This window comes from Meleagris gallopavo, chromosome 10, assembly GCF_905368555.1.
Source record: "Meleagris gallopavo chromosome 10, MGAL_WU_HG_1.1, whole genome shotgun sequence".
Lineage (NCBI taxonomy): Eukaryota > Metazoa > Chordata > Aves > Galliformes > Phasianidae > Meleagris > Meleagris gallopavo.
The window spans coordinates 26,735,485-26,759,959 of NC_139413.1; the positions used below are offsets into that span (position 1 = coordinate 26,735,485).

Consider the following 24,475-nt stretch of genomic DNA (forward strand, 5'->3'; position numbering starts at 1 on the left):
CTTCCCTTCTTCCATTTGGAAAAAAAGTCTGCTTAATCTGGAAGTTGGGCTTTGGTAGGCAGAGGGTGCAGGGGAACCGAGCAGCGAAGGGTTTGCAGAGCAGAAATCTGTTTGGCAAGGAAGTTGCTGAAGACTGTGGAGTAGATGCTGCAGAGAGTACCTTTATGATTGATTTCCATTCAAGTCAGACTGACTGCAGTGTGGTCATTTTTCTAACCCATAACTGCTCACACTGCAGCAGTCTGCTATCTGCAGGGTGTCTGAATTATAGCAGTCCATGTCCGTGTTACCTTTTACACAAATTACTTACACTGGTTTCTTTTTCCATGCAAATTCATCAGTTTTACAGCCTCTTGTAGCTGTTGTCAGGAAACTGTTGCAGAAAGCACAAATTGATAAAATGAGTTAATTTTACTGCACTTAATTTTTCTTTCTTTTTTGTTAACCCACCCTCTCATATACCCGGTATACGGGAAGCGTATGATAGTTAAGGAAAGATAACAAAGGGTTCGAGTGTTCTTGTCATAAATTACTTCCCAACTTTGTTCCTTTTAATGGTCATTCCAGATTTTTTCAAGTTTTAATAGCATTGTGTATTTTCCATCTCATGCTTTTAAAAGTCCGAGGCTATCCAGGCTGTTCCCTTTCTGTCTCAATGACGTTCTTAAAAGATCCTTGCCAAACAACAACTAATTGTCTTGTGGGGATGATGAGGCAGCTGCAAAGCTACATTATTCCTCTGTCAAATCTGACATTGTGAGCTCCTTAAGTCTTGGGGTGAAATACTGGCCCCATTACAGTCAGTGGCAGCACTCCCAGAAGGCCTGCGTTTCAGCCCAGACATGTTTGCTGGGCGATACGAGCTATCCTGTCTTCATTTCCTCACTCCTGCCCCGTCGGAGTGAAGGATTTTTTCGCCTTTGAAAATGGGCCAGGTTCTCAGACCAAAGATTAAACTTGGCTCAGCATCTTTGTGTGGCATTGAGACTGCTTCGCCTTTGTTGCTGCAAATCGGGGCTCTCAGACAATACGTTCCAGGCCAAACTTGTGCTTTTTATTGTGCGGTATGTCCTTTTTCAGATGTCTCTGAAATGTGGGAGAAAATCATGATCTGTAATTGTCAGCTTCCCAAGTTGCTTTGTCCTGCAAATAGCAATGAGACAGCAATAGAGGCTATGGGACGACATGCCGTACAGTTGCATTTTTTTGTGAAATGCATTATCCGTTGACTTTAACATTAGACTCCTCTGTTCCCAGAAGACTGTGGCACGTGGGGTTCATAGGCTCATGCTTGAAAACATTAGAGTGTGTAGGAGCTCGTAATATTTTAATGGAAAACCAAGGCTCTAGGACGTGGAAATGAAAGGCTTTCATATCCCTTTCAATAAAACTTAGGTGCTGCGTAGCTCAGTAGAGGTGAGCAGCGGAAGGTATTCACCAGATAATGCTTCTTTTGATACAAATGTCTCTAGCTTTGATTTACCTGGAGGAGAGACCAGCCTCTCAGCTGCTCACATTCAGAAGAGGACTTGGGTTTCTCATATGCATTGGTGCTTTCTACAGGGAGATTTGTAACCTCTGTGCTTGGGGATGTACATCATGTACACACCAGAGGTCCTGAAGTGTGTATTTCCCTGCTTGTACTGCTTACAGATTATGACAAGTACACTACAGGGATGATGCAGCCTATTTGTAACTGTACTAATAAATGCACCATTGCCCTAAAACAAAAGCAACAAGTTTCATTAAATGTTAGAATTATATTAATAGAAAAGCAGTGCTTAAAGAAGCCGAATGGAAGTGCTGTCCTAATTGTTTGGGTTTTTTTTAAAGAAAGGGTATCACTGGAGGAGTGTAAGAAAGAATCTGTGTCACGGAACATTGTATTCTGGATAAAATTTACATTTTCTTGATTGCAATGCCAGTTTCCATTAGCATTTCTTAATTTCCACATCCCACCTGTTCTCATTGTGAAAATAAACACACACACGAGTAAGAAGAAAATGATTTTGAAGTGCAATTCATGCCATATTCACTTGAGTTACTGACTGTGCTCTCTTTTGTTTTCCCAGCACCAATAGCTGCAGGAACAGGCCCTAATTTCTCCCTCTCAGATTTGGAAAGTTCTTCATACTACAGCATGAGCCCAGGAGCAATGAGGAGGTCTTTACCTAGCACATCCTCTACCAGGTAATTTAATCTCTGCCTACTGCCGAGTTACTTGGAAACCCAAGCAAACATCATTACTCATCTGGGAAAGTAACCATTAATTATTTGACAAGTTGTTTGGGGGCCTCAGGATGGGAAGCTGCTTCAGATTCACGGAGCTGAACGTTCAACTGGATTGCTGCTAAAATTCTTTTTGTGTGTACAGGCTTTGAAGGAAATCAGTTGCGTTGCCCTGTGTAACCTCTGGCTCCTGTGTTGGTGTATCAGGAGCAGTTCTACTGGAACTGTTGAAGTTATACTGGTGGCACAAGAGAATTGGGAGCATATTGAGACCTGTCACTTTGCCCTGGCTGGATAGCCTTAAGATAGACTTTTGTGCATCCTTGCTCTTAAAGTGTTATCTCTGAAACCAACATAGGTCTAGGGCCTTACTCTATAATGTGTTCAGATTTTCAAATTGCATTTAGAAACTTGTGGCTCAATTATTTGAAAACTGTGAATTGTTAATGCCGCTGACTGCCGAGTCTCACTGGGGTTTTGGCTTAGATGCCACCTACCAGACAAGGATATTTTTTATTTTTTACCCTATCCTTTTACTTTAACCATCCATGAGATTAGATTTATAAACAAGCTCAGTCACTCTAGTAGTCTTGAACACTATTAAAGAACCAGATTGATTTTTTTCCCCCCACAGCCAAAACAGATCACTTATTTCAAAGACATGACAAGAAAGTCTAACTTCAGCCCAGGGTTGTTTTACATTTTTATCTCAGTCTGCAGTGCCACCAGCTTTGCAGTAAGCAAGTACACATGTAGAAAGGCTCTATAGTTTGAATATAGCTGTTGTTTTTGTTTTCTAAAAAGAAAAGCTTTGGAGGGATGCTCTTAGCCGTAGTTTCTTACAGCTTGAAGCAATGGCAAGAATATTTTCCATCTTGCACTTAGTGTACATTAGGAAGTTTGGTGACTACAATTTCCATTACACATCAGTTAAAAACTTAATTCACTTTCTTCTTTGCATCTAAACTTGGCAGCCACCCTATGTTCAGTGCTCATCACCAGCACATCATAGGTTCTCAGGTAGAGGTTGATTGTGACTCCCAAACAAAGCTGTGGGGTTATTAGTGTTACTTAAGAGCTCCGTTCTTGCTCTTCTGTTCTTCTGCAAATAGCTAGCAGTGATAAGGACCTAATTATAAACAGCATGGGTAGTTAATAACTTGGTAATATGTTTGTTTTCCTCTCATTAGGCTGTTCCCAGTAAGAAAAAAAATATATTTCTTAAATACACAGACTCAGAGGAATTATCAGGTGGTAATTATATTGTATGCACACAGTTTCCCCTATTGACACATAACAATTCTCTAAATTAAGGAATGGCCAAACCTACATTCTGCGCATACCACAAGAATCATCCTTCCTGTTACTCACAAACTGCTTTCTCGTACCTGTGCAGAGCTTGGGGTGAAGAGCTGTGCAGAGGCTGCATGTTTTAGACCAGTAGAAATAGGAAGATTTTATGTCTTTTAAATATGTTCCCTCTATAGAAAGGAGCCTGTTCTTGAATGCTTTAAATCTTAATAGAGTACAGATTCGGGGTAAAAAGTAAGCTGACACAGCCTTGGAAAAGCACTTAAAAGAGAAATTCTCAGTAATGTCCCCACGCAGTCTGTACAAGTCATTATAGAAAATAGAGCCAACCTCAGTGTCTTTGGCTTTGGGATCCTCTCCCCACCAAACTGCTGAGTCTGAGTCAGCGACCACCAGAAACCACTGAAAGGGCTCTTCTGTCCCCTGAGCCAAGGGGAAGGGAGGTGTGATGTCTGACAAAGGTCAGTACTGGTCAGAGTTACCTAGTGGGGCTTTTTATGCTTGGTGGCAAACACTTAGGGAGAAAAATGCTTACGCTTGTATGATAATGTAAGCACATGAATCACTAATGGATTCGTCCATCTTTTACTCATCTACACTTCTTAGGGGACCAAAATCTGGGTTAATTAAACAGCTACAGTTAAAAAATTGAAAATATACGTTTGGAAGGGCCTGTAATGTGTGTTTCAGAATAAGCTGTTCAGAAAATCTGACAATTAAAATGACTTGCATGTCACTAACATATCCATTCCAATTGCAAAAATAATGCAATAGAAATTAAATTCTTTTACTGGCCTCTGTGTTCTTTGGAGAATGTCCTACTTTTTGACCCATAATAGCCCAGATGTTAAACTGTCTCTTAAACTGTCAAATTAGCACAGGTTTAGGGGCTCAGTTTAACCCCATGAGAGGTTGTTTGTCTCACATCGAAGCATAGCCGTTGAAAATAAAGCAAATCAGAAACAAAAAGTGGATGCTTGGAGGCTGGGTGGCTGTGTGGGACTCATACCTCCCCCTTCTCAGGGCCCTCAGTCTGCTGTCTTTCCCAAAGCAGATTAGGCTCAAGCAGTGCTAGCAAGCTATGTCCCCAAAGAAGCGCCTTTGTTCCTTCCCACATACGTAGTATTTATTATGCATTTTTACTTTTTCAGCTCTACAAAACGTATCAAATCTGTGGAGGATGAGATGGACAGTCCTGGTGAGGAGCCGTTCTATACAAGCCAAGGGCGCTCTCCAGGAAGTGGCAGCCAGTCAAGTGGATGGCATGAAGTGGAGCCAGGTAAGCCACGGCTTTCAGGAGCCCAAGAAAAGTATTGCTCAGTTTTATTATCAGAATACACTGAATGCTGTATACAAGGTGATCTATTGTCAAAATCTTGTAATTTCTTGTGAGAAAAGGTCAGCCTAGTGAAAATGCTGTAGTGGTTTTATTGCTCCTGCAGCTGTGAATGTTTCTGTACTGTGTCACTTCTGTATTTTTGCCAAATATCTTAAGTATTTAAATAATGTAGCAAAAGATACACTGTCTTTGTCTGTCAAAATGTCCAGATTCAGTTCTGGGATAACAGTGATGTTCGCTTAGCAAAAAAGCAGTACCTGTCTGGGGCGTGCCCCGCAGTTATCCTGTTCAAATAAATATCCCCAAATCCATGTAAGGTAGAAGGACTTCTTGAGCGTTGTACAACACTTGAAGTTACTTAGTAATGACTTTTTAGAGACTTACAATCTCATCTGTAACACCGTGAAGTGTGGTTGGAGGCTTCATATTGAAATGACTATCAGTTGGTATTAAACTCCATAAGCTTTAGGAAGCAGCTCTTCTGCATTTTCTCAGTGAGCTTTTGTATGTGATCTTTCTTGCTGATCATCTTTTGGGTTATGTTGCGTACTCAAGTGTCTGTTGGTCACTTCTCCTGAGATCATCTGGGTGCTTAATACTATTGCAAATCTTTTTCTGGGTCAGTGCTACATACAAGGTGAAGCTGATGTCTCTATTTTGGTTACAGCTCAATATTCAAATATTTATTGCCAATAAAAATAACAGAAGTCTTATTTGTTAGATAAACACAGGCAGTGCTTTCGTCGCACAGTGTTTGAGAAGCCTTCCAGCGTTGAGAAGGCCCTCTAAGCAACCCAAAGGGTCTTTCGCAACACATATGTTTTTCTCCTTTCTTGTTTGTTTGGATTTAAATTAGTATGGTTTTGTTTTAAAACAACACATGCTTGTCCAGGACACTGTGTATAATCAACTATACAGCACAGAAAAGTAAATTCAACCTGAACAGCATTAAAATCAGGTCTGTGGGCACTTGGCCAGCCACCTATATCCTTCATCATGTAGGAAACATACCCACAGCTTTCTCTGGAGACCCTGTCAAACAGCTGTCCTTTACTGCATGCCCAGAAAGTCACCAAATTTGGGCTATTCCAGACTGGGAGGGGACTGATTCCCGTGCCTGAGAGCCCTTGGAGGATCCCCTGCCAGCTGCCCTCTCTCCTCTAATGAGGAGGAGCCAGCTTGTGGGCCCTTATTGACTGCAGATGTGGCACTTTGGCAGGAGCAGAGGGTGGACCTGCAGGCAGACAAGTGCCAGGCTCCCTGTGACTGCCATGCCGCCGCGGTCCCTGAGGCTCTGGTGTTTTCAGTGAGGTGCCCTGCTCCTTGGATGCTAAGGGCTGTTTCCTCCATCAGCTCCAGCCTCCAGATGATGTAAGGCAGAGCTTCAGCTTGTACTAAACTACTCTGCTCATGGAGCGGCAAAAACACAAACAAAAGCTCAGCGCCCGTCGAAAGGAAAGATCACAACCTCCTCCACAGACACAGATGGCTAAATGCTGACTGGTTCACTGCTTCTACATCATTGTCAGACTGAAGGCTAGCTCCCCCCAAAGTTTGGGGTCCTCTTTATTAATGGCAAACGCTCTTCATTTGTACAACAGCCAGAGGTTGGCTATTAATTTTGCTGTCACTTCTGGTGGTTTTCCCCGCATGCGGTCATAATCTTGGTCTTATCCAAGTCCAGCCTAGATAGTGGCACTGCAGTGCTGTGCTGGGCAAGAAGAGAACCTAAAGCCTTACACACGTGTGGGGTCGGGGTTTGAAGCAGCACCACTACTCTTTACCCACTGGGTGCTTATCACAGAGGAGCACAATTGCCCATGCCCTGAGGTTCTCAGAGAGGCAAGAACAAGGCAGAGAAGGCACTCCCTTCCTCATGACCTTCCTCACCACAGAAAAGCCCCAGGTTCTGACGAGGCTTGCCTGTAAAATGGCAGAAGATCACCTTGCAACATAAGGAGCCAGGTACCGACTAGATATAGCTCAGATTCATCAAGCTATCTATCACTGTCACGGCTGAGAAGAAAAAGAGCTTTATCCTGCCTGCATGGGATGCAGTTTAAATCTTGGTTCACAGCCACACCCTGAGACTTCTGCCATGGCTTTCCAGCAGCCTCTCTGAATTCACTGCCTCGGCTTCTCTGAAAATGTCCTTTCATTCCAGGACATCAGTAGTGTGTACTTGGTACAAGATGCTCCCCCCACAGTAACAGAGGGACACATCCTGCCCCAGTGCAGCACACAGCTCCATGCCTTACCTCATTAACCACACCTGGGCCTGAGACTGACATCTGGCCTGTGTGTTTGACATGGGTGCTGTGTCTCCATAAGTGTACATTTCATGAGTCTTCAATGGGGCATCTGCCTAGAAAATATAGTGGTCATCTGAAAGCCACACAAATGATGTTAGCATTTATGTCTTACCTGGTGTCTTGCCACAGTGTTCCCTTCCAGAAGGGGTGGAACCCCTGCTCTGTTTCAGATCTGTCCTTTCCAACACCTCTCTTGTCCAGAGAAAGGCCTTTCCATTTATTTAACCTGCAATCAAAAGCCATGGCTGTTTTAACGCACAGTAATCGCTGAACTTCTGTGTTTTGCTTTTTCTCAGTAAAACTCTCAAAAGTCTAAAAACTAAAACCATCTTTTTTTGTTTCCTTTGGCTTCTCTTCCATGCGGTTTCTCTTTATGCTGCGTGGAATAAGGCATGTATCAATGGTGCACAACGGAGCTGGTTATGAAGGCAGGCTGACGTTTTGTCCTGCGCTGGCAGAGCAGTGTAAGCCAGGTTTCCAAACTCCATAATTAAACCCTGTCCTTTGGGTTACCAGCCAAACAACGGGAGGAGGAAATCAGACCAAGGAAAGGAAGCTTAGACTTGTCTGTGGGATGGCTGTTCTGGCTGGGAGGGAAAGTTCAGAGAGAGGAACCAGCAGCCAACCTCCCAGACCAGTAGGATTCACACCAAAGATAATAATATATCCTTTGGCTTTATTACCTTTGAGTAGACTGCTTCCTCACAGGGGATTTAGATTTAGGCAGAGATAGCTCCTTGGCCTATACGCCTTGACAGGTTTATGGGAGTGAGAGGATGAATATTCTGTCTGTGTGTTGCATTTGCTTAATTCTGAGGTGTGCACATGAGAAAAAGTGGGGAGTATTATGCAGGAGCAAATGTGAAGTGCTCTGTATGACTATGCCTGTATAGAGGGAGAGGGCAGAGCTCATGGCACAGAGGGCTACAGCAGAAGGTATTGCCTGGGACCGTGAAGGGAAATGAGGCCCACATGGTGGTTGGAGAAATGCCACACTTGAAAGAGAACACGGCACAGAAAAGAAATGGAAAAGGAGAAAACAATTTCAGACCGTACAGAGGGGAAAAATATATAGGGAAAGAAAAAAGGAACAAATGCCAGGAAAATAAAGATTTGACTTCCTAGAAAGGAAATATGAAATGGAACATGTGAACTCCTCGTAGAGAGCACTCCAGGCAGAGGGTTATTTACCGCCAGCCGTGACTAGTCACTCTACATCTGTCTCCATTTTTTTCTCTTGAACAAATTCCCTTTTTGGATACTTTCTTCCTGCTTTGCTTCCCTGTGATTGCCCCTGTAAGTGGTCTTTGGAGGGCAGGCTGTATACTCAGAACATATGTGCAAACTGGCAGGAGAACAGAAGAGGACAAAACCACTCTGTGTGCTATTTAGATTAGGCAGTGGATGCTTCCCCTGTGCCTACTCTTGGGGTCTCCGCTGCGTGCAGAATCCATGCTGCACCTATTGTCCAGCCACAGTCCTTCCTCGGAGCTCTTTCTTCAGAAGGTCCCCGGGGGCTCCCAGCACCCCGACATCTGTCTCACGCAGAGACCTTGCTGGGCATAGTTCCTATCTGGTTCACCCACCAGCAACATGACCTTTCCATTCTTGGCATTTCAAACCCGCAGTAACGAGCAGAGGACTCAGCCTTGTGTTTTTTACATCTAGATAGTTCTTGCAAGCAAGGATATAGCACTCTCCTTATACGTCAGATGTGACAACCAAAGCAAAAACCGACATTAATTCTGTGTTCTTGTACTGTACTCCTTGAGTCTCACATCCATTTACCTGCACTCGAAAGCTCCTGGGGAGCTCTCAGGCCTAGAAAGGCTGGAGTCTGCCAGAAAAGATGAATTTCCTCTCACAACAGGAAGGCTTAGGAAGTAAAACAAAGCAGACATGTAGTAAATTACTTCTGCTTTTCAAATACCTTTTGCGGTATCCTCCTTACCATTACTTTATCTCAGCACTTTCGGTACATAACTCTTGTTATGTGAGAAGAAGGGCAAGAGAGGATAAAGATGATTTTAGTAGGAAAATAAGGCAACATCATCCTGGTTTTGAACTCAGGTACAAAGCTGGCCCGTTCAGCTCTGTGGCAGGTCTGATGGCAATAGGGTTGAGCCATAATTACAGGTATGGCTTTTTTAATTCCATCAGGGAAGATCGAGTTTATATATATCGGTATCCTACTTACACATTTTCTAATGCATTCTCTGATTCAGTCCAGCAGTAATGTTCTCATCATGCTCTGCCAGTCAGTTTGGAGCACAGCATATGGATAGTGTTTGCCAGTTTTACTTCCATTGTATTTCTATAGTATCACATGGGAAAAATGTTTAAAATGCAAATTCAGAGCATCCTCTTAATTTCTTTACTTAGATCTTCCCAGGACTTGTATTTCCACAAGTGAGTGCAGTCCCTAGAGGACAGTAACCCCAAGAAAGGTGTTCGTCCTCCTCAAGATTTCAGAGGGGACAGTTAGCTCTGCTTCAGTTGTAGTCCTGCCCAGCTTAGAGCAGTGCACCCACTTCCATACTGGGGAGAGCTCTGGTCCTCCTGCTGGCAGATGGATGGGGCTTTTCATGGGGTGGTCACCCACCTTCCCTTGCCCCAGCTCCATCCTGCTGTTCTCATCACACTGTGCTGATCTTTTTTGCATCTTCACCTTCAAAAACCCACGAACCAGCTGAGTCTTTCAGCACAAAAAAACCTTTGGGAATTAGTAATCACACTTGCACTGCCTGCTTGAAAGACGTATTTACAGTTCCAGCAGCTCATGAAGTTGATAATATAATATGAACTTACAGTGGCTGGAGTTCCCTGTTAGACTGCTGGACACGTCTTTGATAGTAAAGATACTGTTAAACTCAGCCTCAGGATTGCTTACTATGCCACTCAGGCTAGAACTGTTCATTCTCATGCCACCATCTATGGGACTGTCTGAAAATAATTTCTGAGCAATTTCTATGCAGCTGAAGAGTTGAGATCTTATTTTGGAGTATTCTCCTTGCAATGGCAGTGACCCCTAACTTATGAGTGCCATATCTCTCCTCGTTGCTGGTTATAGAAGGCAACTGGTCCAAGTTGTTTCAGCTCCTGTCCTCTGAAATCTGGAACAAGCTGTCTTTGTAAAAGACTTTCAGCATGCAAAAAAGCTTCTTCTCCATATTCACAAAGGACCTTTTATCAGTGCCTTGCAGGTCAGAAAGACTCATTCAAGAATAGATTAGATGAGTTTGTTCTCAAACTCTAAGTAGAGTTATGTCTTGGAAATGCCAAAGAATTGGTATAAGGGAGATCATAGGTTACATTCTTTGTGCCCTAAATGCAGTTGTCAACTGGCACCATGTAGAAAAGAAAATCTGTATCCCAGCATCAGTGATGCAGAGCACATCTGAGCTGTCCTCAGGCAAAAGGTCTATAGGCTCATCAAAAGTCAGCATCATACGCAGAGCTCAGAGAAGTTTGCAGTGACTGTGATATACTAGTGACAAAAATTCAAAATACTGACTGTAGAAAGGATGAAAAGTGTAAGGATTGTGTTTTTTTTTTTTTAATTAATCCCTTTTTTGCTGGGGAAACATTCAACTTCAGACCCAGAGCAATCAATATTAAATAAAATTCTGGCATTACTATTCTGTGACTTGCTGGAGTGGACAGGTGTCATTTGATTGCAAGCAAGCATAGGAATTACATGGCTTTTGTTAACTTACTGTACAATTAATGAATATACAGATGGTATAGTATATCCAGAAGCTTGGCTGATATAATTACTATATTGGAGTAGGAAAAGAAAAACATTCACCCTATCCTGGGCTCACAAAATAGACTCCAGCAGAGCAGATCTCCAGAAGAGATCCTTTCCCCTGGTAGCCAGCTTTTAAATGGGTCTAGGAGAGGTGCAGCCAGGCTCCACCCCTTCCTGCAGCACAGGTGAGTTGCCTTCACCTGTGCTCCCATGGCTGACTCACTGCTCACCTCAGGTGATCAATCAGAGGTTCAGGCTGTGATTCAGCAGCCCCATACACTGACTGATTTTGTTGGGTACTCATAGACCCATTTATGAAAGACAAAAACAAGGAAACATCTCAATTTCTTATATCCAGAAGAGGTCTACATCCGGGATCCCAACCAATTGCATTTACTCAGTATTTCCCAAACGTGACATTGTGTTGCCCTCAGATTCTTAGGCTGTAAAGAACAACCAAGCAGCACACTCACACAGCCAAGAAGATTGTACCTGCCCTGTGTGGCAGCTTCATTACACACCTTGACATTCTATCAGCAGGCACTGGTGCCATTTTTTCCTTCCTTGAACTTAATATCAGAAGACAGCAGTGCACAACCAGACCAACCTCCAGCCATCGTATAATCTGTTTTTTCTAATGGGAGGTGAGAAACAGATCAAGTTTCTTTGATCACCAGAACATTTTGGTTTACAACAGAGAGAATACCATCAAGCTGATTTGTATCTCTAGCCGAAAAGTTACTGTATGGTAACTGTTGAGTCACAGCCTGAACCACTGATTGAGCACCTGGGGAATGGACCTGGTCAGCCCTGGGAGCACAGGTGAAGGCATTCAGCTGTGTGACCAGAAGGGATGGAGCCTGGCTGCACCTCTCTTAGACCTCATTTAAGGGCTGACTGCCGCTGGTGAAGGATTTCTGGTTGGAGTTTCCTCCTGTGTGGAGCTTCCCTTACAAGCCTTGATCTTCAGGGATGGGTGAGCACTTTTTTTTTGTAACGCCTTTCCATTGCACTAGTCTCTTTGTTATTAGACCTCTTGTATCATTGTTCCACCACATCTATCTTTCTAATTGTTATGGGCTATAGCAGACAGAACCTGCTGCCCCGTAGGTTTGAGATAATTTCAACTGTTTGTTTTCTCACTTCCAGAGCTTTGTTAAGCTGTGTACTGTGCCTAGGACTTGTTTACCTGCTTCCCTATTCCCACTCAGACCCATGTTTCTCATCTCCAAAGCACTACACACAACTTCTCCCATTTCTCCTACCTCTTACAGCTTCTGGCACAGATGAGAAACAGAGCATGTCTGGGCTAGCACTGCCTTTCTTGCTTCCATGACTGTACATGGAGTTAAGCGTGGCCCGTGTGGGTGCTGCTGGTATTGGGTAAGCAGGCAGATGCCTAAAGTTAAATGTAGTATGAGAGCATGCTCCAGCTACTGCAAAATATGGAGCTTTACTTATTTTTACTTCCTGAGAGTCCATGTGTTCCCTCATCCCTGCATTACAGTGTCCCATCAAAGCACAAGCTGCCCAGTGGTTTTTAAGACTTTTTGTTTCTTCTTAGAGTAATAACACTTTATCAACTTCTACTGAAATACCATATCAGCTCCTTGTCACTGGCAGTCTACAGTTCCTGCCGCTAAAAGTTTAATGCATTTACAGGAGCACTTAGGCATCAAGACTTTGATATCACAATCTGTTAGTCACAGGTGCTACATGATAGGTTTGTGTTAGCACATTATAGATCTTCTATCAGATACTGTACAAAATGTGTGTGTTTCTCTGCCAGGCAATCAGAATCAGACTGCTGCATAGTTGATGAGTTACTCACCAACGTAAGTTGTTATTTATTTTAAACAGAATTTTTTCAGAACTGCACCTTCATGGATAACTTTAAGTTGCCAGGACAGCACAGATCAAGAACTTAGTGAGCCAGGGAAAATGCAGCAGGTCAGTTGTGTTGCTTTGAGCATTATCAGTCTTCTGCAGTAATGTTCATCAAGTTGAATGATTAACACTACTCATTTGCTATAATAGATATAGTCATCTTGACAGCAAATTACCACTGGATCAATAGCTCAGCTTTTCTTTGGCAATTCAGTAGCAGCATGAGACCTGTGACAACATGCCATGCTGTTGGCATTACTGTTTCTGTACCATAGAAGGAAGTGAGAAGTGGGAAAAGAAATACTAATTGAAAAGTCTGCTCAGACTGAAAACTTCTGTATGTTTTCACACCTCTGAAAGACTCCTTTTTTCCCTCATAAAGCGGACACAACAACAGGCTTGGCCCTGAGATTCAGCCTAAACTCTGCTTTCCGTTTTGAGTAAAACCAAAAGTCCCATGCAGGTGTTTGGGCACATACCTGCCTTGCTGAAGCCCCATGAGTAAGACACCTCTTTGTTATGATCCCAGAGAAGTCAGCCACTCAGTGCCGTGGCTCTGCTTTTTCCATCTAATTCCAGACATCAGGAAGTCCATCACTGAAAAATGGGTAGAGCCCTGCAGGAATTCTTAGAAATTGCAGAAAGTGCTTTACTTCCAACACTGTCAGCCACACATGTGCCATTTGCACAGACTTTAATGACCAAGTTAAAAGCAGATCTTTAGTGTGCCACAATAGGAGTGAGAGCACCTGAGCTCATCTCTGGCTCCACACATGGGTGGCCTCATCTGAATCATTCTTCGGATTGATAGGAAAGATTTAGTGCACAGAAAACTCTTCCCTGACACAGGCTGGAGAAACGCCTCCTGAAGATGAAGGGATTCCTGGGATGGGAGTGCTGCATCAATAGTCCACATTCCTAATGTTCTTCAGATGTCCTCGCTGGCTGAGTTATGTTCTGCCAGCTCTCCTGTTTAACATACAGAAATAAAGCAAAGGCAGAGAAGTAGTTTATACTCTACTTGTGTCACTAAGTGAAAGTGTTGCTCTTCCTCAGTATGGCGACAAAAGCAGACTTTTGTCTTTCTACATCTTTTCTGCAGCGAGCTCTGAAAGCTCAAGTACTGAGGACAGAAGGCCTCTCTGTTTGAGGACTTCTGTTTGTCGTCTTGCTGATTTGGAGTATGTCAAACACAACTCTGAGAGCTCCAGACAGCTCTGCTCTGATACAGTTATCCTTGAAGATCATCTGATAGTGCAGCATGGGACTGTTTAATTGCAAGACAGGATTAAACGCGCTGAGAGCATTGTACCTGTCTTCTGAAAGTTGAACTAGTTTTTTATTTGCTTCTGGGACCAATTCAGGATGTTGACTTGGATCTATAAACTCTTGTATAGATTAGATCTTGGTTAGGAAATGGACTGCATTCCTTTCATGTGCTGTCTTAGCAGTTGAGATCAGCAGAGTTGCTTTTTCTAATGTGTTTGGGAAGCAGAAGCAATATTTTATCTCCTGGTATGCTGGTACAGAAGTGTTCAGCTTTATTAATTCTTCAGCACACAGGAAAATTCTCCATCACCTGTGTAGGCAGTCATGGGAAAGGACCCACTGCAGAGGCTGTACTAAACTTAGTTTTTGGAGGCAGCTGGAAAATATTAGTAGTCTTCAGAGCCAATATCCAGAACATATTGAGAGCCAGTAAATGATGCATATTATTCCAAATTCCTGTGCACTTCTGTATTTTATAAAACAGATAACTAAAATACTCACCTAGCCAGACCAGTCCCTAAGGGATGCACATTTCCAAGCATAGGACAAACCAGAGACACAGAACTGAACCCAAATTAGCCAAACAGGATGGCTAAGTGGTCGAAACAAATGGTTTTAGGATCACTGAGCAAGGGCCATGACCTCCTTTTGCATCAGTCAAGGCAACTGTGAAACTTTGTGAAAGAAGCTCACCACAAAACAGATGCTGGGCTATCTTAGGTAAATAAATTACCAAAAAATAATAACAAAAAACTCCCCTACGCATTTTACAAAGCACAGCTGTGTAAATATTGTATGAAATGGGGGAGAGGGGGAGATGTAACCTACACCCTTTTTTTTATGCAGAAGTTCTGCTCTTGGCACTGTTTATTAACATTCCCAGTACAGCCATCACTACGCACAGCACACAGTGCAGCTACTGTACTCATTTTGATCTTTGTTCTGAAGGAGAAAACAGGCTTTGCTTTAAGGCAAACATTCTCACACAAAGTTAAAATGTGCAATGAGGAGTGCTAGGGGAGAGAGAGAAGATGGTGCAGGAATGGGAACAGGAAGCAGACTCTATTGCATCTCCTTCTGTTTCCTTTCCCACACCGCGTGCGCTGCACTGACTCTGGATGTTCCTCATCCACCAGTTCTGCACAAATCCAGGAGCACTCCTGCAATGTTAACTTCTCTGAGCTGGACACCCATTGCAATTCTCCTGTTTCTCAGCAGCTAGGAGCAGCACACTTCAGCTCACATCAAAAAGCATGGCTCTTCCTAGCTAGACCAAAGACTCACCTAGTCCAATTTGCTGCTTCTGATAAGAGCTGGTAGTGGACACTCGAGGAAAGAATCTAACAGCAGGACAGCTACTCAGTGCTGCTTGTCGGAGTGCAGCCTCTCAGATGTTGGCAGCAAGCAGCTTGGTTTTAGGAGCCAGAGGCTGTGTTTGTATCTTTGTTTGACAGCCTTCAATGGAGATGTGTTCAGATGTTTTTAACCCGTTCTTTATTTTGGCTGCATCGTCTCATGGGAGTGAGCCCAGCTTAGCTCAGTACTGTGTAGAGAAAAACCACTTCTTTTCCCAGCTTTAAATCTGTTGCCTGATCATTCTGTTTGATGCTTTTTTTTTTTTTTAACTGCCTGAAATAGTGAGTAAATCATTCCCTGCTTAGCTTCTTTAGAGCTAAGCCTGCCTGACACTTCAACCACAGTCAGGGGAGCAGAGGAATCTGCAGCAATGGTTTGGCTGCATGGCTGCAGAGCCATTCTATACCTGCAGGAAAGTATATGTGCTGTGATGAAGTTGTGTCATTCCTCTAGATCTGGAACCTTGGTAACCCCAGAACTTGTGGCACAAACACAGTGCTGTCCCTCAGCCGTTCTCCATACAGCCGCTAGTAAGTGACTCTTTGGTTTCCAGCTCCACAAAATCTTCATCCTCTCCATCTAGTGTGTATGCTGAGTACAGCTTTCTTCTGAGTTCACTGAGGTCTTGTTAGAGGCAGGTAGGTATGCATAGCATATCCCACCTCTGCTTGCCCATGCTGCTCTTGCCGGGCCTGCAGCCCTGGTGAGATCATTCCTCCTGCTCTCCTCTTACATCAGTGCTTGATGCTATTTTTAGTGTGATATACACCAAAAAGCATAACACAAGAGATCCTGTAGCTAAAATTAGCTAGAAAATTATAGGCTGTGTTCTGAAGTTTTGTGCACAGTCTTCATTTGGTTCACTGGGATTTGCTTTAAGATCTTTGAACTCCAAGGAGCCAACGAGATGAGGTGGTGTCTGCATCTTCACGTCCAACAGCAGTGCTGAAAAGAGTGGGGCTGTTTAAATCAGAAAGGGCTGGAGGCAAAATCTTAGGTTCCACCTGTAGGAAGGAAATACCTTGTATTTTAAAAGGAAGGGTTTGCAGTCAATGAGATTGGAGAAGTTGTGAATGTATGGATTATCTTTCTTTGTACTCAGAGTAACGTCCCATTTTATTACAACAGCCCACGTTTGTCTCCAGGAGTTTTATCTGTAATGCAGTACGCTAATGCACCACTGTGCTCCAAGCAGGAGAAAGCACTTTGGATGTAGTCCAGATTTAATCCTGTCTTAGGGTTTGCCTTTGCTCTGAACTAAAATAGTGACAAAGGAAAGTAAGTCACATCCTGACTCTTCTCTGAGCTTGGCCAATCCTCAACATGAGGTGTGTGTTTGAAACAAAGGGTGCTGGTTGTCTTCTTGCTTCATAGCTCTTCTGTCTCTCTGGGCCCTTTCAGCTCATACAACCTACATCCCTTTTCCATTCCTCGAGTGCAAACCACTTGGCTGCACGGAATCTGAATGTGCTGTTCAAGAAACTGCTTGGGACTGTCAAAGTAAAGGTTCAACATCTGACGTCAAAATGAGTCCTGAAAGCAGTCCTGTAATCCAGGCAGAATTGCCAATTCTGGCCATTTGGAGCTTTTAAAAATTAAAAGATCCCCAAAACAGCTGTATTTCTTATGCAAATCCGTAGCCAAATGGGAACTTGTAGGTAGTAAATAAATGTTTGCCCTCTGTTTAAAAAATGATCATCTAGAAACTCAGTAATTTGTGGGGGACAAAGAGGGCAAAGCAGCCTTACAAACAGCGTTTCTCCCATGTCATAAGAACCATTGTGCCCGTTCTCTACTTTTACAGATTTTTTTTTTCTCTTTAATGTTAAGTGGAAAACCCTGAACAAAAACTGGCACTTAATTCAGAGTAAACAGTGGCAGCAACTGAATAGAAACGCAGTGTCGAATATACGACCACCCCAGGAAAGTGGGAGTCCGTTCCTTTCTCATCTCTTCCAGTTGTTGCCTCCTTAAGCGAGTTATTCATAAAATCAGCCTTTTGGAAGTGCACAGAAACATTATTTTTTTTATATTGATAGCGTCGCTTTAAAAAAAAATGGTTAAAAATCGATCTGCTGGCCTCTTGGGGAAATGCTGTAATGTTTTTGGCTGTCTCCTACTTTCTGCTGCCAGCGAAAAGTACCATCTGGCTTGTTTAGGGCCCTTTTCCATATCAGGTGCTTCCAAAATTCTCCCCAACCAGAGGATTGTTTCATTGGGTTGCTCTGCCTGCTGAGGCATGTGTCCTGGGCTGGGAATCCTACTGCTTCTGTTCCCTGCCATCTTGCTGACGGTGGTGTGTGTATGTTTGGGCACGGATCTTGCTGCCTCTCTCCCGAGGACATTTGCATCATTGTCAGCTGCACATATTAAATTGATATGCAGGGCTCAGAAACACGTATCCCGTCTTTTGTCCCTTTGTTTGGGCAATTGTTGTGGTTTTTAATTCTTCTTTGACACCTGGAATATCACAAAGCTGCTGATAATCTGTTGGCTAGTAAGGGGAATGTCATTGATAGAAGGATAATGCGTGTCAGACTTATCTCCAGATAATTGCAGGCACACCCCAAGCCCTTGCAGCTAAGGGAATGAATATCCTAAATCTGCTATTATTTTGGGGGAGCATATGGGGAGGTTGAGAGCGGTGTCATCCTTGTATGGGATTTAAGGCCAGTGTTAATTAACCCCACGTTGCTGTATTGAGTTAGACCCAATGGAAGCCAGTTTGGGTGCTACCATACAGCATGCAGCGCTGTACCAAAATGGGGTTGATGTTCTTGGCTCCTCCAGGAGTGGAGCTGCTGCCCATGTGCCTTATACACACGTATGGAGCATCACGGTGGGAACCTGGCCATTCAACCTGGGCCGTTTGTTGGCGACGCCTCCTTCTCAAAGAAAGAAGAATCAAAGGATTCCTTGTTTTTTGAACTTGCCATTTAACTTTGATATAGAAATCTACCCCTCAGAGGATTCGGGAGTCGATGAGAAGTATGGCTAAGCATAGACTTCTGATGTGATCTTGTGGAAAGGAGGAGCGTGTTCAGATCCTGGCCTGAGCTGTCTTGTCCTATTTCTAAAATGATCTGTGCCATACACTGCTAACTTTTCCTGTCCATCCATTAAAAAGTGAATTATGAAGAGTGCTGAGACAAACAGATAGCAGTTTAACCTTGTTAGTAAAAATCAGGTAGCTGATATATATTGTGAGGATGTTACCTCACAGACCTTCTTTTCAATAAAAGGTTATGAAATTACCTTGTTACTATATAAACTGCCTTAGCTGTGTGCATTCTTCCAGAGGTTATTGTTCTCTGTACGTTGGCACGGTAGTGTGACTGTGAGGAGTCAGTTCACCATGCAGTGAATTCCAAGTACTTGGGAGATGGCCTTATCTATTTTTCAGCAAAGGAATGAAACATTTTTGTTTCTTTCCTCCCAAGGTACTTAAAGTTTCAAAAGACATGCTGATGTGTAAAGGAAATAATAACTAAAGGCCGGATGGGAAGCAGTATCTCAGAGTACTTTGTTTGCTAGTTTTCCCCCAGAATCCTGATGTTTAAAGCACAGGTTAATATTTAAAATTAAATAAACCCATTTTGTGAAGCAGTGAGATACTTGAAGTATATCGCACATTATTCATTTATTTTTGTGTGAGTGCAATAAAAATTTTACAAGCTGTAATCTTGTTCTTTTAATAGAGAGAAAACTATGCGGAATATGTTGCTTAGAGTATTAGATAAGCTACAGTGTGTTAATCAAATATTTTTGTGATATGAGGGCAGTTGAGAAAACAGTACAATTTTTGCTAATGGCACTGGTAAGTAAACGGATCTATCATTACATTGTCATGAAAAGTGACATTGAGCAGAAACACCCTGCCAATCCCTAGAAGATAAGTATTTAATGTAATTAGACAGACACTGTCTCCTTTGTTGAATGTAGCATTAATCACCCAGAGAAGTCCAACTTTATATGAAATGGCTTTTTCTGATATGTCTTTGTATTAGAAAACTACTTGCATGGTTCTGTCATGATGATATATTTGAAGAAATGATTGCTGTTCAGTTTTCCTCATGACCAGTCTCGCTGTGCTATGTTCTGTAATGTACATTTGTTTTATTTAGCCACGTTACGTTTTATAGCCACAACTTGCTTCCAAGTCCAGAAAACTGCACGCATTTGGAGCTGAACCTCCTTGAAATAGCTAATGCAATCCGCTTGTGCAATCTAAGAGAAGCACAGATAGCTCCCACTCTGTTCTGCAGCTCTTCGTACGTGGTGTTAGCGTAGGTTCCTTGTTACAGCATAAGCAGAATGTTTTTGCCTCCAATGCTAGTTCATAATATCACACGCATACGCACACACAAAAACTTCTTTCTATGAAATCTCATTGTTAAATTGATGAAAAATGTTGCCCCCTTCCAGAATTCATTGGCACTACATTTTTCTCTCCTCTGTTGCTTGTCATTTGTGCTGTGAAACGCTGTCTGGTGATGAGCCGGTATCCACTTGAATCGATGCACAGCTGTATCTCCCCACCTCCTCAGTGGTGCAGAGGGCTTTGAAGGGGAAGAAAAGGGTTCAGTCAAAGATGACAGCAGACTTCACCAAGTAACAGGTGGAGGTCAAGTCGGTTTATTTGTTGGGATGAACAGAGCGCAGAGATGAAAAATCTTTGCCATAATAAGGTTTAGGAAGAAAATGCTGACTAGTCTGAGCTTTGATTCCAGCTGACAGATCCTTTTCTAGTTCATTACTTGATTTCACAGTTGAGGCAATTTTAAGAGGCTTAAAATTATATTTCTGCTCTCCTCTATAAAACTTTTCGATCACTTTCTAATTTTTGCTTTAAGGGAAGTTAGAGGGACTCCCTAATAGGTCAGGCGTGCCTTTAGAATCTTACCAATTGAACATGCCATCAAAAACGAAAGGATAAGCCTTTCTTCAGGTCCCCAGTTTTACTGATTCGTTTTACAAATAAAGTAAAAATTGACACGTAGGTACCGATTTGATCAGAAAATGAAAACTTCAGAAACTCCCCCGAGAAGTGGGTAGTGAAATAAGAGTGATGCCTGGGAAGTCACTTTTTGTGTCCAGGAGCAGGGGGTTTTGCAAGCAGTGGTAACGCCACGAAGGAGGCTGTGCCATGCCGGTGAGCCGTGCTCCGTCCTGAAAGGCGGTCACAGCAAGAGCTGGGCAATCAGAGCAGAACGTCCTGATGCTGTGTGCAGTGCTGGGACTGTGCTGACCTGTCGGCATCGTTGCGTATCAGTGCAGCAGCACAAAGGGATTTCAGAGGGCTGAGCTGAAGCGTGCGAGGCTCTCCCAGCTCAGTCCCCTGCCCCTTCTCTCTGCTGGCAGGCGGTTCTCCCTTCCCACCCTGTCTCTTCCACCACTACCCGCTTCCTACCTGCTGAAGTTAGCAGCACAGGAGTATCTTTAGCCATTTGCTAAAATCCTCCCCCTCAGACTTTCTATTACTTCTGCATTCATTCTTTGCAGGAAGAGGAAACTCACTGGTCAAACCCTTGGACACCAGAATAGTTGCATGCAGTTTCCCAGGGAGCCAGATAGCTCTAAAGCTTCCCAGTGAGTGACAGTTTCTCTCTTCTATTCTTCTGAAACATGTGTTTTACACATATACTGGAAAATGTTAATATCAATTTACAGCCAAATTCTTGTTTTAAAAAAAAAAAAAAATTATCTCCCAAAGTATATACACTCCGAGCACCTCAGCACACATGTCACTTTTTTATGTAGGAAAAAGTGTTGGATGCTCTTATACACATAACATCATTGGGCTCGAAAGCTGTTAGCTCATTTAGAGTTAGTGGCAAGAACACCGGACTTGCCAGCAGCAAACTGTGAAACCTCTCCTGTGTGACGGGTGGAAATCTCATGGGGGTAGGAATCCAAAAAGGGGAGGCGGGGGGTGTAAATCTGTGCATTTGGATTTGAGTACCTTCACTACCATGGTATCAACTTTGTCTTAGAAGTCCTTGAATCACACAAATCGTTGGAGGCTGGGAGAGAGTTTTGGAGAATTATCACTGTGTGCTTTCCCTGGTCTCTTCCTCTTTCCTTGGCATCCATTAATTACCGCTGTCAGAGAGAGGACGGCGGGCTAGGTGGATCCCTGTAATCTGATTTGGCATGGCTATTTTTCTGTGTTCCTAAGCTCATGAGATCAAGTTATGTAGGATTATTTCATAATGCCAGAGCAGCAGTTTCTGAGGCTCAACAAAGCTATCTAGCAAAGTGTCTATTAAAGAAAAATCCTGTCCCATACTGTAGCTTTCTTGGTCCAGTGAAGCAGCATCCTCATGCATACAAATCTTGTAAAGTTACTTCTGATAGCTCCCTCTGTCCCTTCATTTTTGTAAGCTAAAGTGCCATTTTCCTTTTTACAGCTTAATTGAGCCTAAATGCACCCATTTTCTGCAATGTGGTATTTCGGTAATTTTACTATTTGCTCGTAAGTTTTCCCTTAAGCAAACGGAAAGCTTCCCCTTTATCACTTCACTGGGCCAAGATTTCACACAGTATCCTGCTTGCTACAAAATATGATAGTGTTCTCTCTCACCTTGTTTCTTTTTTCTTCTTTTACTTTCTTTTATAAAATTAGGATATCTAAGAAACCCCGAACACCGCGGAGCACTACATGGTGGGTGTGCCTATTCAAACAATGCCAATGCTCTTGTTCTGGGTGCACAGACACTGGGGTGGTTGGGGGGTGAACCAGCTTTCCCTCTTGTTTGGGTTCTCTGGTGGAGGAGAGCGCTTCATCAGAGCGACGGCCCGGAGGGAGCCTGGATGTGTTACCTCTGCCCTTTCCATGCCTGTTTCCATGAACTTGTAGGGACTGTTTCCCTGTGAGCCCTCTGCCTCTCTGTCAGATGTGTTTTCAGCTGCTCGGTGTATGTAAAGGTGTTGGGCGGAACTCACGAGCAGCTCCTCTAGAAGTGAAGCCAAAGCCACCCTGCTGTACCCTTGCCTCCTCAGCCATAGGAACATCCCATTTTTTTTTTTTCCAGGGGGATCCCTTGTTACCCCCAGAATCCCAAAGCCATTGGGAATGTGGAAAAATGAGGCTGATTTTTGCCTGTCTGATATCACCTGTGTGAGAACTGATGTGTTGGGAAGCTGTTAAGTTTGTGCTGAGTGGGAGCTGCCGAGGCTTGCTGGGGAGTTGCTGGTGGTGGCCCTGCAGTGCCATTGCAGCAGGCACACGCCAACATACATCAGCTATGGGCACGTCCCAGTGAAAGCACAGCAGCTCTACATCAGCTCCAAATGAGTTCTTGTGTTATGGAGAAATGAGATGACTGTTCAGCCCTGTGACTGTCAAACCTGAGCAGCCATATCATAAAAACACCCAAAGCCACTGCATAGCAATACGTAATAGTTCCATGAGTACGCTCTTGACCTGTCAAATTGTAAATCCATTTCAGCTTGGTGTGATACATGAATTCAGCTTGCAACTATTTCATTCTTTGGAATAATGTGTAGACTCTTCACCTTAAATTGTGTAGAGATCAGGTGACTTTACAGTGCATGTTAAATTATCTGAGTTATTTTCAATCCTGTCCACAGCCCTTTTATTAATTGAAACATATGTTCAGTGGCTGTGTGTACCGATTAAGTTCAAAACCAATATTAGCACCAAACTTAGTCTTGTCATCATAAAAGTCATTTCAAAACATTACCATGCAGTAACTGAGGTCACAAGTCTGAAAATTCTGCATATTTGCCCATCTCCATCTCATGCCTTTGGCATTTAGTAGCCATCGTGGTTATATATAGCCTGGATAGCCGATGATCTTTTGATGGCATGCAAACATTGAGCAAAGGATTTGGAGGAAAAAAAAAAAAAGAATTTGACTCGATCCTCTTCAGTTAGTAAAATTCCCTTTAACATCACTTGCAATTTAGAATCCATATGCATCTCAGGAAGATATAGTTGAAACATAAATCTATTCTGGGTCTTTTACTTGCAAAAATATCATACCTCAGCTATAATCATATGCAAAGACTTTTTAGAGGGCTTTGTAAATGCCATCCAAATTTACGATGGAATTTTTTTGCCTAACAGCTATAGATGTTCCATCCCCAAAGCACCCACATAAAGGTGTATTCTCCTATGGATGGCTGCAATTTGTCCCCGCTGTTATATCTAATCTGCCAAGTACGCTGAAAAAGTCTCAAACAGCATTTGAAATGAAACAAATGGAATCATGAATTTTAAATGACATCATGAAGTTTAAAGACGTCATTAGAGAAGAGTTTTTGTTCTTATTAAAGTATGTATTTACAAAATGGAAAATGACATGGAAACGTGATGGAAGTCAGAGGGAGAAGCAAATGTTATCTTGCTGTTTGTTATGCTTCTCACTAAAATTTTCAAATTTAAAATTCCAGTTAGGTTATATTTTGAAGAAGTTGGTCAAACATTTGGAACCAGTTTATTAGTTATTGGAAGAGTTCCTTGGACAACAAGACAGGAATGGAGGCTCACTTACAGCACCAAAAGCAATCCAGATGATGCTATAAACACGGATACAGACAGATAAGATATACACTCTATGGGAACACTGCACCAAAATACTTAGCGCAGATTTTAATGGGGTAGAGGCTTAAAATAATAAGAAATGTTGCATCACGCAGTTTCACATTCTGTAGACAGGATTTATCACGGGTAAAACTGATAATTCTCCTCTGTAAATGGAGGAGTACTCATTTACAAAGTAGAAATATCACCCTTCTTTATCTTAAGTGGCATCAGAATCCTGATTCTAACTTGAATGATCATTTTTGGCTAAAAATTGCTGAGGAATCCAAAAGCATTTAAAGCCTAAAGCCATTGAATCCATTTAATGCGCCTTTGGCACCTCTCTCTCTTAGTCCTTTTTGAACATTCTGGTCCTCATTTTAATCAATCTCTTTTTATTAAGTTCTTTGGCTCATTTACTTGTACGTGCATTTGCTTTATTTTATTTGGAACATTTCTTTTGTAGCGTCTTG

General features: G+C 42.8%; 1 protein-coding gene across 13 annotated transcripts in view; it reads left to right on the top strand.

The window, feature by feature from the left end:
• The window catches only part of NFIA (nuclear factor I A), a 238,551-nt gene that overhangs the window by 157,074 nt on the left and 57,002 nt on the right, over positions 1-24,475 (top strand). For 6 of the 13 annotated variants that reach the window (XM_085231648.1, XM_085231647.1, XM_085231653.1 and 3 more), the window contains 4 exons: positions 2,073-2,190; positions 4,692-4,819; positions 20,957-21,043; positions 22,080-22,118. In XM_085231648.1, the coding sequence (XP_085087774.1) occupies positions 2,073-2,190; positions 4,692-4,819; positions 20,957-21,043; positions 22,080-22,118 (372 nt within the window). The remainder of the gene's footprint in view (positions 1-2,072; positions 2,191-4,691; positions 4,820-20,956; positions 21,044-22,079; positions 22,119-24,475) is intronic. The other 7 variants (XM_085231657.1, XM_085231654.1, XM_085231656.1 and 4 more) reach the window with 3 other exon arrangements.